Here is a 16,028-nt window from a genome sequence, read left to right as displayed (position 1 = left end):
AAAAACAAAAAAAAAGGTTGTTTATTTTATTTTTATTTTTTTTTTTTTGTTGAATTTTGTTTTTGTTTTCCCTTTTTTTTTCTTTTTTTTTTTTTTTGGGGGGGGGGGGGGGGGGGGGGGGTTTGGTTAGTTTTTAGATCCGTTCCTATCATGTCGTATAAAATTTCTTCTTTTTTTAAAATATTTATTTACATATCGTTTTAAAACTTTTATTGATCGAGAGTCAAAGAATTTAAGATTTGTTTTTGACGTAAGGTGTAATGAATATTGTTTAAATCATTAAATGCTATGATATGATGGCAATAATTGGTGACTATTTTTAATTATTTTTGCTATTTGTTCTTACCAAAAGCACCTAAATGATTTCGTCTTATCAGTCTTTAACCCATAATCATGATTTGGTAAGTATATTTCACTTTTTTTCTGCATGTGATTGTTTGTGTGTAATGCGCCTAAAAGGCAGCTGTGTTGAATAGGCTGTGATTAATAGCATTTTTAAAAAAATCTTTTTGGTGTTGGAATTACTCTTTATCCTCAATTGGATTTCATACTTTGATAAATGTTATATGAGTTTTTTTATTATACGAGTAATTCTCACAAAGCGGCATTAACCAGACTATAAACGTTCAAGGTTACACATAGTTTTGTGTATTGGTCTGCTATAAGTTTACGATGGCCATGGTCAGAGTCAGGCTATCAGTTTACAAAAGTTTTTATCACCCACACCAAGACATGTTTTTAAGTTGTGAATAGCTTAAACAAAAACAACAATGGCGGAGAGAAAAAAAAATCAAAGCAGTGAATAGTTATAATTCCCAAAATAGTTATAATTCCCAATTGAAAGACCATACGAGAGGGACGTTGATATTCTTTGTTTAACAGAGAAGTGATTAAAATCTACACAGGCAGAAATGACATCAAATGATTACTCAATCAAATTGTTCCCACGGAACGGAACATATTTGTCGCCCACAAATAGTTTTTATTTCCACATTGCTTGTTTTGGATATAATATTATTATGTTTCAAATTGAGATGTTGGACTGAACAACGGGGACATAATCAGTAACAGTACGTCTACATTTTATAATTTCAGTAGTTGTTTCCCTTCCTCCCCCCCCCCCCCCCCCCCCCCCCCCCCCCCCCCCCCCCCCCCCCCCCCCCCCCCATAACGAGCTCTGTTGGAGGCGAAATTATGAGTGTTAATAATATAAAATTATTGAAAGGTAGAATGTGTTAATAAAGTTAGTTGGTGTGTGTGTTAATGTGTGTGTGTGTGTGTGTGTGTGTGTGATATTGTATGTGTGTAATACTGTATGTGTGTATCTGTGTCTTCTGGCACTTCTCTACTCCTTTCATTTATCTTGTTATGAACTACAAATACACCTTTTTAACCAATAGATTAAATATTTCAATTCATCAGCCTCCACTGAGGATCGAACCTCCGACCTCCAAATTACGGGTCAGACGTGCTACCTTTACACCACAGAGGAAACCCAATAGTTGGGACAATTTAATGCCTATAAATTTCCTCACAAGGGTAGTCAATTCCATTGTGAACTGTCGCTGCATCAAAAAAGATAAATATTGAACATGAGAGGATGAGGATGAAGACATTTGTGTTGAGTCCTTGGAAAAGGCTCTTTACTCACATTCTCTCACCGTACTCGGGTGTAAAATGAGTACCTGGCCGTTAACAGCGTTGTCTCTGTCCAAAAAAAAAAATATAATATCGCCTTACAAGCGTCATGTCTTGTCCTAAATGTTCAATGTTGCTGTTGGACAGGGACCCCTTGTAAAACGCTTTGATCATATTTAGTGGATATTGCGCTATATAAAAGCTAAAAAAAAAGCTCAATTTTGGGCATCTTGATTGTGTTACATTTGAGAAATCGTAGGATGACATTTGCCTTTTTGCCTATATTTTTCAAGAAAAACAATCCCCCCAAGAAAGCAGCCTGTCTTATCAGAATAGAACTGGAATAGAAGCTTCAATTTAATTTACGAAAATAGATGATGTGGACGTTTTGGGTTTCCCCTTTGTCAGCAGAACATGACGAATGAGACACTAAAGACGAACGAGAGAAGAGATGAAATCATTTGCCTAAACAACATCATCCTCTCGTCTCTCATTCTTTAGTGTCTTATACATCGTGTTTTGTTGACAAAGGGGAAATCCCAAACGTCCACATCATCTTTCTTCATAACTTAAAATAGAGCCTCTATTCCATTCTATTATAATTCTTTACTTTTTCTAAATGTAAGTTGTAACTTGTATTTCATAATCAGAACGTGATCTTTCAGTCTTCATGACATAGGGGAGACAACCAAATAATTATAGTGTGTATGAATGTATACAACAAATTTTCATAATAATAATAATAATAATAGATCTTTATTGTCCATAAATATGGCAATTTGTCATTTTGTTACACTTGTCATAACGTTATATGATAACTATAACATTGAACAGACACCTCACTCCTACCATTCTCTCTCTCTCTCTCTCTCTCTCTCTCTCTCTCTCTCTCTCTCTCTCTCTCTCTCTCTCTCTCTCTCTCTCTCTCTCTCTCTCTCTCTCTCTCTCCCTCTCTCTCTTCCTCTCTTTCTTTCACGCATGCGACATACACAACATTAACATTTTCATTTCATTTTCAATTCGTTACATTCTTGGCAATTCAACACCAAATATTATCATCATTATCAATTGGTCACTTCATCTAGCCTAACATTAAACAAATTAATCAGTCAATCAGTCAACGCATAAATCCTTGGTTTTGCTGTACCATATGAAATATTCAACATTTTTATTGCTGATGGAACGAACGTTGATTTATACTTGTTAGTTCCACATTTAATCTGACAAAAACTTCTCCCAGATGGCAAAAGATCAAATTCATGGTATAAAATATGTTTTTTTATTGTTGGTAATTGAGAATGCTTTCCTTTCTATTGCTTTTCCATGAATTCTTTCTACTTCATCAACAGGATGGTTTATTATTTTTGATGCCTCTCTTTGTAATTCTAAATCATCATACGCTTTATATAATATTAATCGAAGGATAGGTCTTCAATCAACAAATCGCGAAATAAGATAAAATTAGTGGTGCACTTTTGTGTCGGAAGTAAACAAGGCCGCCGCCATTTCGATTTCCTTGAGACAAAAACATTGATACGAACGATTTTTCCGAGGATTTGAAGCAGAACTCTAAACGTTAAAGTTTGAAGTACATACCATTCATTAATACGAACAATCATACAATGTTTAAAGTTTCAGTCAATATGCTTTGTCTAAATGTACCTAAACCAGAACAGAAAACCAGTAAGTTTCAGCCCAATTAGTTTTCTCTGCATGTGACCCAGCATCATTATCTGGTATCATATCTGTTGTTTTTTTTTTATTCAAATCAAATTGATTAGAGTTACAAAATGTGGTTTTATTTTTTATTGGATTTTTTTTTTTTTTAACTTTGTTTTGAATTTCTTTTTGTTTCGTTGTTTTTTTTTTTTTTTTGGTTTTGTTTTGTTTTTTTGTTTCAATTATAAACAATATTCTACAAACTGAAGTCACAATATTTTCCAGCTTTTATAAATGACACAATGCTGAAAATCTTCCACGCATCCACAGAATTCCGGGATTTCTGGAATTTCTCAAAAACCTTCCGCAGATGTTGCAGAGTCATAACCACAAAATCACCTTTATGTCTTATGTCATATTTAGACACCTGTGCTCAGTTTTGTGAAATTTGGTGATGTTCCGTTTTTGTGATGCCATGCAAGTTCCCTTTATTCATCCCATAGGGGAAATTTGTCTTTGGTAACCCAGGCATCAGCCGCAGTGCATCACCACAAACTGAGCTAGGGTGAGGTGACTTGCTCAAGGCCACACAGCACAGTGAAAAAAAAAAAAATCTTTTATATAGAACAATATCCACGAAATGTGCTCAAAGCGCTTTACAAGGGGTCCCTGACCAACAGCAACACGTAACATGTGGAACGAAACATGACGCCTGATAGGCGATATTACAATTTTTTTTTAGAGAGACAATGCTGTCAACAGCCAGGTACTCATTTTACACCTGAGTATGGTGAGAGAATGTGAGTAAAGAGCCTTTTCCAAGGACAACTCTGCGACGAGTGAGAGGCTCAAACCCAGGACCTTCCGATCCGAAAGCGAGTGTCATACCACAAGACCACATAGCCACACAGTGGATATTCGAACTCTGTACCTTTTGTGAACGAAGGAAAGACCGTACTGCTGAGCCATGCTGCCCCAGAAATAGTGTGAGTCCCCATGAGCAAAAGGGTCATGTAAGCGCTGTAAACTTATTCAAATGTCAGATGTCAGAAATGAAAAGGGAATAAAAAGATTCAAAGACAGATTTACCTGCACGTCGCCAGGAATTATTTCAAAGAGGTTAAATAATGCGTTGATGAGATGGCCATTGCTGGTCGAAGACAAAGCAAAGTCTTGGGCTTCATTCTCTGTCAAACTCTGGTGACAAGGAAGATAATAGATTGTCATTACAATGTGATCAGAATCATCATCTTCATTTTGTTTGTGCATATGTGTGTATTTGTATGTGTGTTAGTGTCTGTATGTGTGAGTATATAACTGCCTCTGTTTGAGGATGCTTGTTTATGTGTGTGGGTGTGTGAACTTGATGTATGACTTCTAACAAATCTTCAGTTAAAATCAATGACAACGTAGGGGTCCTAATCATTTATCTCATCAATGCATGAAGTAAAAATTTCTGACCAAAATGAAAATGTTGTTTTGTCACAGAAAACAGAAAGAGTGACGTATGATAATTTTTTTTTTAACTTTAGTTCTCAAAAGATCCAAAAGGTAAATTAATGAATTAAATCATGAGAAACTTTTTAAAAAAGGGATGGGGGGGGGATTGAAACATTGAAAACCATTGCTTAAAGATTGAACACAACTTATTTAAAATATCACAATTTTTGTGGCATGAATTACAAACTTAACTCAGGCTTTCTTTTTCATAAAATAACAGCCACAGTGTTGTCTGGATTTATAGAAAATGAAGTGAGTAGAAAAGTAACAGAAGACAACAGAGAATAAAAATTTAGCGACAATGGGGGCTCGAACCCGCAACCTACTAATACGACAACTCCGCCTGGCCGTGAGAGGGACACTATGCAGTCAATGCCACCCACCACACCAAAAAAAAATGGTTTCAAACGGAGTGTCTATACTGAGTCCCTCTCTCAACTTCTTGAGGTCATGGGTTCGAGACACACAACTCCGTGGAGTTTTTTTACAAGCCAGCTGTAATGCTAAAGCTCTATTCTCAACAGAAACATATGATTTATAGATTAATCAAAGGAAATTAGTGGAGCAAAACAAAATTATAGAAGTGTGTAGATGGTGAAATTTCCGAAATTAAGAGAAAGCTGTGGCAGTGACAGATGAATAAAAAATTGTAGAGAGTAAAATGACAAAATTTAGCAGTTTATCTTCAGGCTACTAAAAGAGTTTACCTTAAGTATTTTAAATGTTATTATGATTTGGGTAGAAGTTCAGTAACAGTAAATGGTGGAAATTAAAACAGATCAAGAAAATTAGATACTTTGGAAGCAATAATTACAGAAAATGGAAAATGCACAGGGAACATTAAAAACAAGATAGTTCTTACACACGCAGAATTCATGGATATGAGATCAATGCTCACAAACCGAGGAATGGCTATGCCCACAGAAATGAAAATACTGCAGTGCTATATAGAACCAATTGTATTACATGGGTGTGAGACATGGACCATCTCCACAACACTGCAAAGGAAAATAGAAGCTATGTAGATGTGGTTCTTGAGACGTATGTTGAGAATATAATCCTGGACAGAAAGAAAATCAAACGAAAAGGTACTGGAGGTGGCAGGATACAAAAGAACTCTTTTTGCTAAAGTAAGAAGAAGACAAGCAAGATTCTTTGGCCATATGATGAGGAGAGAGGGGATCGAGAAAAAGCTGGTAACAACAGAAATGATAGATGGAAAGCAAGAAATAGGAAGACAGAGGACGAAATTGGTGGGCAACATTAGGAACTGGACACAAGGAAGAAGTAATGTGGAAACCATCAGGGCACAATGATAGGGTTGGAAAGGCATGCAGGGCACCAGATGATGATGATTATGATTTAGAAAGTAAAATTGAGGGCCAGTGCTCAGAATTTATCCAAGGTTTATTTCAAAAGTGAACTACAGACAGATCTCTTAGATGCAACTGACATAATTGTCTAAAAAATTTCACAACAAATCAGAATGAAAAATAATCTTTAAAAAAAAAAAAAAAGAAAAGAAAATGAGCTTTTATGTAGTGCAATATTAAATAAATCACATGGCACTTTACAAGGTTGCCAAAGTCAACAGCAACACTAAACAAGTAGGACAATAAATGATGCCTATAAAGCCTTTTAACATTTTTTCGATAGAGGCAAAGCTGTTAACAGCCAAGTAGGTACTCATTTTAAACTTTAATACAGTAAAAGAATGTGAAAGAAGAACTTTTTTCCAAGGAATAAATGGGAACTACAGGTCCAAAGCCAAGTGTCAAACTACATACCAAAAGCAACACAATCTACAGATATTGACAAAAATCTGCATATCATGCCTTGTATTAATTAGGAAATCATAATTTTGAAGTCCTGTTTACATCAAAGTTTCAGGCCTCTTTGGTCATCATCGATATATAAACAAACTACGAAATTGTGGTTAATTCCTATTACTTTGCTCCATTGTCGTTGTCAACATGTCGAGCACTCTTCATATCATATTTGTATCAAAAATATATGATTAAATACCTTGTATTTAGACAGCCATTCCTTGATATCCTTATCAACCATCTTCATAATTTCTTGTGTTAGAGGAGATACTTTCTATGACATTCTCTTTGACATTTGTTCGAGCATCAACTGAAGAAAAAAAAAATATATATATATATATTAATCATTTATATTAAAGTATGAACATTCTATCCTTAAATGTATTCCACTGGCAATTTTTGATGAAGCATAAAGTTTATCTAACAAGGCTTAATATTTCTATGACGCAAATCAAAGTCAGAATAAAAATGTATTATATTGGAATAACTTTAAAGCTTTCATGATGAATGGAAACAAAGAGATGTCGAAAATTATGGAACAACAACTATATTTATATAATACATATATTTATTAATATCAACTCTTGAATGTATAATATTAGAACTTTTTGAACACACATCATTACTCATGTGGTCAATGGCACCTCACAAGTATATTTCATCTAAAGTACTTTTCATTATACATCAAAGACATCAGATTCCCACAAAAATCATTTTAATTCATAATGTATGGAAAACTATTCAAAACTGATTAACCATCAAAATGATAAGAATTTTTATAGCATTCTGTTTAGAACAAATTGTTTTCCTAGTTATTTCACAATACGTGAAAAGCTGGAGGTGTCCTGTACATAAAAAAAAAAGTTAAACAATGTGAAGTTAAGCCATAGATATTAACTTATAAAGGTCATCTTTAACTTTACCCAATCTTAATAGGCAGTCAATATAGAGTAGTCACACAAGGGTGCAATTCTAAAATACTTGTTAGGTACACCGAAGAAGAGGAATAAGTTCCACAACTGGAGAAGCATTTATTGTTGCTGTTCTTACTCTTACACCATTGTTACACAGCTTCAAATTTTTAAATCAAAAGCAATTTTGAATAATACAATGAAAACCCCTGGATAGCAACTGTAACCTCTGGTCCAGATTTCTTTGCTATATCTTATTACTAATAAAAACCCCAAAATAGTGAGATAAATTTTAGTAAGACCTCTGTTTAGCAACATCGATATAGCAATAATCGGCAGTTTACACCAATGTTTGATACAATCAATCTAGCCAAATAGGCAATATTGTTTCCGACCATTGTCATCTCGTACTCTTAGACGATAAGAAGCCTACTCACTGCCAATGAGATCACTTCGATACCGGCCAATGCTTACCAACCTATCACCGTTGCCATCGGATACATAGAAAAACGATGCTATCCAGGGCTGTCAGATAGTCACTGGTCAAAATTGGCCACTGGCATTGTGTATGAAAAGTGTTTCTATTTTTAGTTACAGAGAGATTGTTCAGATTCATAGTGATACAACATCAGATCAGGTCAGAAAAACGAGCTACGAAACGGATTAGCCTGATGAGAATCTGATTAAGATGAGACTGGAATTCAGTCGAAGTGAAAACACTGATTTTGATGTTGCTGTTGTATGTGCCTCCCCGTAACCAGTTATTAGATGTAAAGCCAATTCCTACATTATCCCAATATAGAGATATATATAAAAAGGTGTTGCAGCTGGTAATCATCGGGAGGGGGCGGAGACGGGGGATTAACCCAGCATAGGACGAGGAATCAGAATGACAGTGACTCAGTCTCAGTGACAACACAACAGAGGATGAGGAGGAGGAAGACACTGATAATTGTTGGACGACCGAAATAATTTACCTCTTCAGTCATTAAAATTGATAGAAAAATATGTTCATAGAACTATAAGTAGTGCATTTGCCCATGGAATTATTACTGTTTGAAAAACTATTGGAAAGTTTGATGTCTACCTTCATTCAAGGCAACAAGAACTTCGTATCGCAGCAGTCGACGACATTAGATGATCCGCAAACAAGATGACTAGCGATTTGACGACAATAAATGCATAACAATTCGGGTGTAATTTTTATATTGAAATGTTGTTCATTTTGATCATTTGAAGTACATATGTTTTTTACAAAACTATTTAAAATTTAGCAATGATTTATTGTGGATTTTATCTAATGATAGATTTTTATTTCTGTTTTGAAATTACGACTTTCAAATATATTCCTGTTTTTGTCAAATATGGCTGCGTCCTGAAGGTAAAAGTTCTTATAATGCATCGACTAGATACCAGTTAATTATTAATTCTTATACGCCTTAAATTCCGCTTTTCGATATCTCTGTCTGCTTCTAATATAACATGGCCAACCTAGTTCGTTTTAATTTTATAGATATTTATTTTGACTGTTGAAACGATTGTCTTCTCTTCTTGAAGTTCTTGAATCTTCTTACGTTTTGCTCTGGGACTGGGACTGGGGAGATAATGAATAGACGCCGTCTATGTGATCATTTCAACTCAAACTCAAGTCAAGGTCAATGTTGTTGGTATAAAATAAAAGAATAGGTACAAATACATTACTATTACTAATGAAATTACATATGAGCTCCACTTTTGAGTAACTTTGGATATCCTAGAGGGGTGTGGGGTCGTTTTTATTTTTAGGCTTTTGCAAAAAAAATTGTCACTTCATTTCATTGGTTTTCTTCCTTCAAGATCTTTTTTCTGCTTTATTTTCATTAGATTTCTGGGATTCCTAATGTGTAGGGAGGGTCCTATACAGTTTGTTGGAGAGGGGTAAAGTCTTACTATGTATCTATTCTTTACAGTTCCAACTCTCATCAAGTAGTGAATCAAGACTCATCCATCAAGTATGGCATCCTTTCATACAAGATCAATTCGATGTTTTACTACATCAGCTCGTTTACTGAGGAAACCAAATATACAACGGCCAATTGTGCCAGGGACAGAAAGGCGTTTACTGGATGCTGTTACAGTTCCAATTTACCCTCCTGACCAAAGACCACTGCCCATGAAATGTTTTGATGAGATGAAAAGAAGAGAAGAGCGAAAAAAGTCAGAGGTAGTTTTGATATTTATTTTTATCATGGATGTCAGATTCCTGGCAATTGCCAGCATGCACATGTTTTCAAATTCCCAAATGATAGTCTGTAAGTGTAAGTAGTTAAGCACTGTTGTCGACATTTGGGTTGGAGGCTAAATGAATATGGCATTGCACTTTCACCTGGGGGACCCTGGTGTCAGCATCTTTTTTTTTTCATTGAGCAAAAATTTAGCTCCTACTGCTCATTTTGTGGCATTGCACTACGCTAAATCCCTGGGTTATCTTCATTATTTTCTTGAGATACACCCTCCAGAAAAATCTCTCTTAAGAGAATGTTATTTAATTTCATCATGGAATTATTTGTTATTTGTATTTATTTTTATTTGTAGTCTGCAGATTTAAACAAATGTTCTGCCTGAGACCTTATATAGATACCTGATCGGTAGAGGGTGCAAAAGTAATAATCTGATATAATGTCGGATGAAACCAAATCTATTTGCATGAAAATCCAGTGCTCTGTCAATTGGGCTGCTGAGCCCTGTCTATATTGGATCTTAGTGTTATAGGAAATTCATTTTTATTTAATCTAGATTTTATTGCAAAGCAGATTTATTGTCAACTCTTATATCAACATCACGCTTATATCGACATAACATCAATGCCCCAGTTTTTTGGGAGAGGGGGCGGGGAGGGGGGGGGGGTTGTGTTTTGGAGGTTTTTTTGCTATGTAATATTAGTAAATAAAGTTCTTTTATGTCAACATTAATTTTAACAGGAGATGATTATGATAACATTGCGATCTATCAATATTGGCAATATTTGGTCTTTTTTTTAAATTTTAAAAAGCGAACAAGAATACAATTCATACTTGGTTAACGATATTTGCAGTGAGATGAAACACAACAGCCAGTGAAAATGCAGATATCTCTCTGTAAATGAACTGTCATAAAATTTAAAGACGGGCCATTTAAGGGCAATCAAATCATCCAGATTGACTTCCCTTGTGTTATCTTGCATTTTTCATTTGTTTACCTTTCATCTTTTGGAAATACTGATATATTGACTAGACGCTCATATCAACATTTTAATGCGGTCCTGACAGTGTCTTTATATCCATTCTCAACTATACATTATATAATAAATACTAATTTCCATGATATATCACATATTTGTATGTATTGATATTAATTTTAATGTTATAGATGTTTGTTTTTTTTAATTTTATTTACCAAATATTTTTTTTCGTAATTATGTTTTAAAAAATATTTTAAAGCACTCATTTATTTATTCATTTTTGTAATTCACGTTTGTAAACCCATCTTCTTTATAGATGAATAAAGATTTTTAAAATTTATTTATTTATTTATTTATTAAACTGTGATTTTCTTATCTACAACTGTTTTGATAACAATCTTTTTTTTTTTTACTTTCCTCTGCCACAAAGTTATCAGAAGCATACAAAGCATTCAGATTAAACCAGGCTGTCAAGATGTTCAATGAGAACAAGATGGTTGCCATCTGCCACGCCCTTCCCATGATTCCTAGAGACTTTCTCGCTTTTCAGTCTAAATTGAAGAAGTCAGATCTCAAGTTGGTTTTCATGAGAAATGACATAGCAATGTAGGTATTGGAGAATGATGTGTGGCATTCATTCATTTATTTATTTTGCCATATCACACTCTGCTTCATTGATCAATGGAAAACTATAACTTACTTACGTTTGGCCTGTTGCTTCCTAATCATCCAATTTGAGATGCTTTGGCTTTCAATTGTCAATTCCTTCCACAATTTACAGTCTTGAGCTCTGGATGCCGAGGAAAATTGATATCGTTTAAGGTTGTTATATTTGTTATTGTGACACACTTTTATTTTATTTTATATATTTAATATTTATTTTTTTTATTTGGGTTTCTTTGGGGTTTTTTGTTTTTTTTTTTTTGGGGGGGGGGGGGATTTTATTTTATTTTTGTTGTTTTTGTGGTTTTTTGGGGTTTTTTTTTTTTTTGCTTTTTCTCGCATGAGATTTAAAAAAATGAAAATATAAAGATTTATATTGGTTGCATGTGACATATTTTGTTTTTTTAACGATTGATGTTCATTCATACTTCACCGATTTGATTTATACATATATCTAAATATTTTTATTTCAGTAAAGCCACAGAGGGTACAAGATTCCAAAATCTTCTTCCATTTTTTGCCTCCACCAATGCTTACATCATCAGTGAAGAAATCAAAGTTGTGGAATTGGTGAAAGTTTTAAAGAAAATCTCAGAGGTTCATCTCCTAGGTAAGAAAAGATTGTTTAGTTGTGTCAGTCGTAAAATGCTAACAACTCATCCAGCTTGGTTGAAAATTACAGAGTGCGGACATCCTGGTGGTAAAATTTGGCATTGGGAAAACTTTTTACACAAATTATCTTATCTATCTACTCACTTTCAAATGGGACAGCGTGCCAGCTGTCTTGGTTTTGGACCAATTAAAGTAGGCCTATATTTAATTTTGTAACGGTTATTTCCTTTGGTAAAATATTTCAAATTATATATAGCTCAAAGCGCTTTACAATGGGTCCCTGGCCAACAGCAACATTTAACATTTAGGATGGGACATTCTTGTTATATACAAAAGAAATTAGAATGAGAAAATGTGAAAATTTCCCGTGGTTGGTGAGAAAAACAACTTGTGAGCTTTTATATAGCGCAGTATCCACTAAACATGCTCAAAGCGCTTTACAAAGGGTTCCTGACAAACAGTATCACATAACATATAGAACAAGTCATGACGTCTGTTAGGCAGTATTACAAAGTTTTTCTCAGCAAAGATAATGCTGTTAACAGCCAGGTATTCATTTGACACCCGAGCACAGTGAGAGAATGTGAGTAAAGAGCCGTTTCCAAGGACTCAACTATGTACCAAGCGAGGCTCGAACCCAGGAACTTCCGATCGGAATGCGAGTGTCAAATCACTAGACGACATAGCCACCATGGTTGGTAAAGAGAGGATTAACCCATGCTGTCTTGTTTTATGTTCCCAAAGGTGGTGTTGTTGAAGATAGAATCTTATCCCGAAGTGCCTTTATGGACCTGGCCAAGTTACCTCCCTTGGACATCATGAGAGGAGAGTTGCTGACTATCCTCAAAGCCTCGGCCAGTAAGACGAGTCGGCTACTGGGCGGTCATCAACAGGAATTGAGTCGATGCTTGCAAGAATTGTCCAAGCAGGATACAGCTAACACCTCAACACATGTCGATGATGATAGATAAAATATATGTCTATATTTATGGGGATCTGATCCCTAATTACATGAGCACCACATAGAATTTCACATTAATATTTAGTTCAGACACAGTGCAAATTTGTGCATGCAGCTTGCATAGTTGAAATTTAATTTAACTTTAACCAGTAGTCATTGTGGGACCTCAACAATGGAAGCACCATATATAAAGTCATTCTAAGTGTTAAAAACTTTAAAGTAAATTGTGAAATTCTAGCAACCCCTTGCATGGCCAAAGACACCAACAATATATTTAATTAGATATGGAGGTTTAACAAAAAATCTTACCATCTTTTTATAAATTATTGAAATATTACAAGGAGAAGGGGTTGATATTGTGGTAAAGCTGTTGAAAACTGACAATTTTCTTTGTCAAACACACTTTGTTTTCCTATAGGATGTAATTTATTCAATTAGATTTTATTAAAAACAAACAAAAACTTTGACATACAGTGACTGGTTGAAATTGGAGCCATTATTGATAGAAGTTGTTTTGATGTGCTCGATGTTTGTGATGATGTGTATGCTTTGGAAATAATCTGATTTTGTCTGTGTTTGTAAGAGAGATGATGAAGACAGGATAGGAAGAGAGAGAGAGAGTTGTGTGTGTATGAGTGAGAGAGAGAGAGAGAGAGAGAGAGAGAGAGAGAGAGAGAGAGAGAGAGAGAGAGAGAGAGTGAAATGAAGATGAATGAAGGAGTAAACAATAGTGAAGCGTGAATACCTAATATAGAAAAAATAAAACATTTCTGCAACACAGAATTGATTTAATTTCTTAATATTTTTCAAATATGATTAATAGCCTCTCATTGGTTTTGATTTACCTGTTGATGGTCTTTTTAATCCTTTACAAATGGGGTTCAATTCTACTCTATGGCATCATATCTTATCATTTCTCTTGTCTTTTACTTTTACGCTCACTTGTGTGTACGGCAGCAATGAAGGATATAATATTTGATTAGATCTCCACTTGTCTCTATCACAGGCTAGTCGAAACAGAGAACCCCAGGACTTGGCCCACCTTCTCTTCATCTCCTCTTCCGTTGATCCTTGCCATGTCTGGTTTCACCTGGCCCACTTTCCTTTGCGCTCAGGTGTCCAAAAAGCAACCATTGGTATTGCGTCATTTTCATTCAGAGAACATCATTTTTTTTAGGTTTTCAAGTTGGGTACTCGTTGGAGGACCTTGAAGGCCAGATGATTTGCTGTATATTTCCTAGACTATTGGTGTGGAACGCATGTATAATTTATCAGCATCTCTTTTGATCATGTGCCAACACTCTGGCCGATACAAGAGAGTTGAGGGAATGCAGCAGTCTTGCTCATGGTGGGCAGGGAGGTACATGCTGTGTCTTCTATCCCCTTATATCTGTTTTCCAACATGCTTTCTGTCTTTGTCTTGGAATGAGATTACTTGGTTTTGTCCTGGCCCTGGCCGGAGTCCTAGCTGGGAGGGAAACAGTCAAATGCATAGTTATTGTTTTGGGAGATGATATTTTTTTCCTTGTAAATCATCTCTCTGTTATGTATTATTATATTTGTTATTTTGAATTTATAATTTAAGCATTTGAGTGTATTCCTCTTTGTTGGATTTTGTGCTTGTGTTTGGATGAGACTTATAGGTGATCTCAAGCTAAGTACCGGTACTCTGATAGTGTGCTCTTGGAATATACATCTGATCCCTATTTGTTCCCATTTCCCCTATGTCTTACTTTTTCTTGGATGCTTTATTTGTAATTCTAGAACTTTTTACTATCCCATTTTCTTCCTTTTTACTGGCGCTGATATGACCTTAACATGTTGCAAGCGCCGTAAAACCCTTAAAAACAAAAAAAAAACAAAGCAGCAGTCTTGTGGTAAATATTTTGTCGATATAGGTGATCTGTATTTAACAATGTTGACTTACTTGACTTATGCCTCTTGGCTCCTGGCACAGACCTTTGCTTCACTCCAGGTAGGATTGGAGACACACAAATCTTGGTGAAGGCTTCACTCCAAGTCTGTTTGGACGACCCTGTTTCCTCTTGCCGTGTGGGTTCCATTTGAGAGCCTGCTTGGTTAAATTACAGGCTCTTTCCGCAGGATATGGCCAACCCATCGCCACTTTCTGCGTCTGTTATATGTTATATAGCGGAGAAAAAAAAATGAGACTTTGATGCCATGTCGTTATAAGTGAGATGTGGATATATTCGCTCTGCACTGTACACTGATAGTGTTCTATTGGCATATACATCTGTTCCCTATTTGAACCATTTCCCTTTGTCTTACATTTTCTATCTATATTTTTTTTTTACTATCCCATTTTCTTCCTTTTTACTGGCGCTGAAGTGACCTAAATGTGTTGCCATCGCCGTAAAACCCTTAAAAACATAAACAAACAGTATCACAGCACTGTTCATCTGTCTTGGTCTGGTCAAATTGCACTGTCACTGTGAGCCGCAGAAGAATGCAAGGAAGGGGGGGGGGTTATATTATCTGCTCCTAATTACTGTCTCTTCGATTGACCTACATATTTTTGCTGTCCAATCCATGTGGTTTTGTGTCGTTGTAGATTGAAACTTGTTTGGTTTTGCCTTTCATATCTATCTGTTGGCTGTGTAGTTTTGTGGTATGACAATCACCTTTGTACCGGAAGTCAACTTCGAGCCGCTTTGAGGTATCCATTTTACACCTGACTATGGTGAGAAAATATAATTTAAGAGCCTTTTCCTAGAAGTCAACTGTTAGTCGCCTTTAGGTACCTATTTTACACCTGAGAATGGTGAAGGGAAAAATGATTTAACATCCTTTACCGAGAAGTCACCTTTGAGGTACCAATTTCACACCATAGTATGGTGAGAAAATATGGTTTAAGAGCCTTTATTTATCAAGAAATCAATTATAGCTGCCCAGGTTTTTGAAGATTAAAAATCAAAACTCACTGTCCTCAAATGTGTCATTTATCTTAATTCAAAGTGTACGTGTTCAACATTAGATTGAATTTTAAGCATCAAGGTCACCCCGACATAATACCGTTTTGAGACGATTAGTCACATGAT

The 16,028-nt window shown here is 35.3% G+C and overlaps 2 protein-coding genes across 5 annotated transcripts in view; one reads left to right on the top strand and one right to left on the bottom strand.

The window, feature by feature from the left end:
* The window catches only part of LOC144958765 (hyccin-like), a 15,095-nt gene extending 6,417 nt beyond the window's left edge, over positions 1 to 8,678 (bottom strand). Inside the window, exons 1-3 of the mRNA XM_078890951.1 lie at positions 8,622 to 8,678; positions 6,823 to 6,933; positions 4,387 to 4,494 (exon numbers count right to left, since the gene is read on the bottom strand). Of these exons, the coding sequence (XP_078747077.1) occupies positions 4,387 to 4,494; positions 6,823 to 6,870 (156 nt within the window). The 5' untranslated portion in view covers positions 6,871 to 6,933; positions 8,622 to 8,678. The remainder of the gene's footprint in view (positions 1 to 4,386; positions 4,495 to 6,822; positions 6,934 to 8,621) is intronic.
* On the top strand, positions 8,635 to 15,915 carry LOC144958764 (large ribosomal subunit protein uL10m-like). Of its 4 annotated transcripts, none has more exons than XM_078890949.1 (5): positions 8,635 to 8,730; positions 9,484 to 9,737; positions 11,164 to 11,339; positions 11,870 to 12,006; positions 12,753 to 14,832. In XM_078890949.1, the coding sequence occupies exons 2-5, from the start codon at positions 9,528 to 9,530 to the stop codon at positions 12,977 to 12,979; spliced, it is 750 nt and encodes a 249-aa protein (XP_078747075.1). In that variant the 5' UTR covers positions 8,635 to 8,730; positions 9,484 to 9,527; the 3' UTR covers positions 12,980 to 14,832. The 4 variants fall into 4 exon arrangements, with proteins under 4 accessions (XP_078747075.1, XP_078747073.1, XP_078747076.1 ...); XM_078890947.1 differs by lacking the exon at positions 8,635 to 8,730 and adding an exon at positions 8,880 to 8,915 and having other exon boundaries at positions 12,753 to 15,915; XM_078890950.1 differs by lacking the exon at positions 8,635 to 8,730 and adding an exon at positions 8,910 to 9,188.
* Positions 15,916 to 16,028: the final 113 nt, after the last annotated feature.

Source organism: Berghia stephanieae, chromosome 13, assembly GCF_034508935.2.
Source record: "Berghia stephanieae isolate SIO BIC M18660-M18661 chromosome 13, UCSD_Bste_1.3, whole genome shotgun sequence".
Lineage (NCBI taxonomy): Eukaryota > Metazoa > Mollusca > Gastropoda > Nudibranchia > Aeolidiidae > Berghia > Berghia stephanieae.
The sequence above is the reverse complement of the archived record's forward strand: the minus strand, read 5'-3'. Positions and strand labels throughout refer to the sequence as shown.

Excerpts from the sequence above, each read along its gene's own strand:
- LOC144958764 (XM_078890947.1), top strand. The coding sequence starts at position 9,528 with ATGGCATCCTTTCATACAAGATCAATTCGATGTTTTACTACATCAGCT. Across the intron at positions 11,340-11,869 it reads ATGAGAAATGACATAGCAAT|TAAAGCCACAGAGGGTACAA; the intron begins GTAGGTATTGGA and ends TTTTTATTTCAG. Across the intron at positions 12,007-12,752 it reads CTCAGAGGTTCATCTCCTAG|GTGGTGTTGTTGAAGATAGA; the intron begins GTAAGAAAAGAT and ends ATGTTCCCAAAG.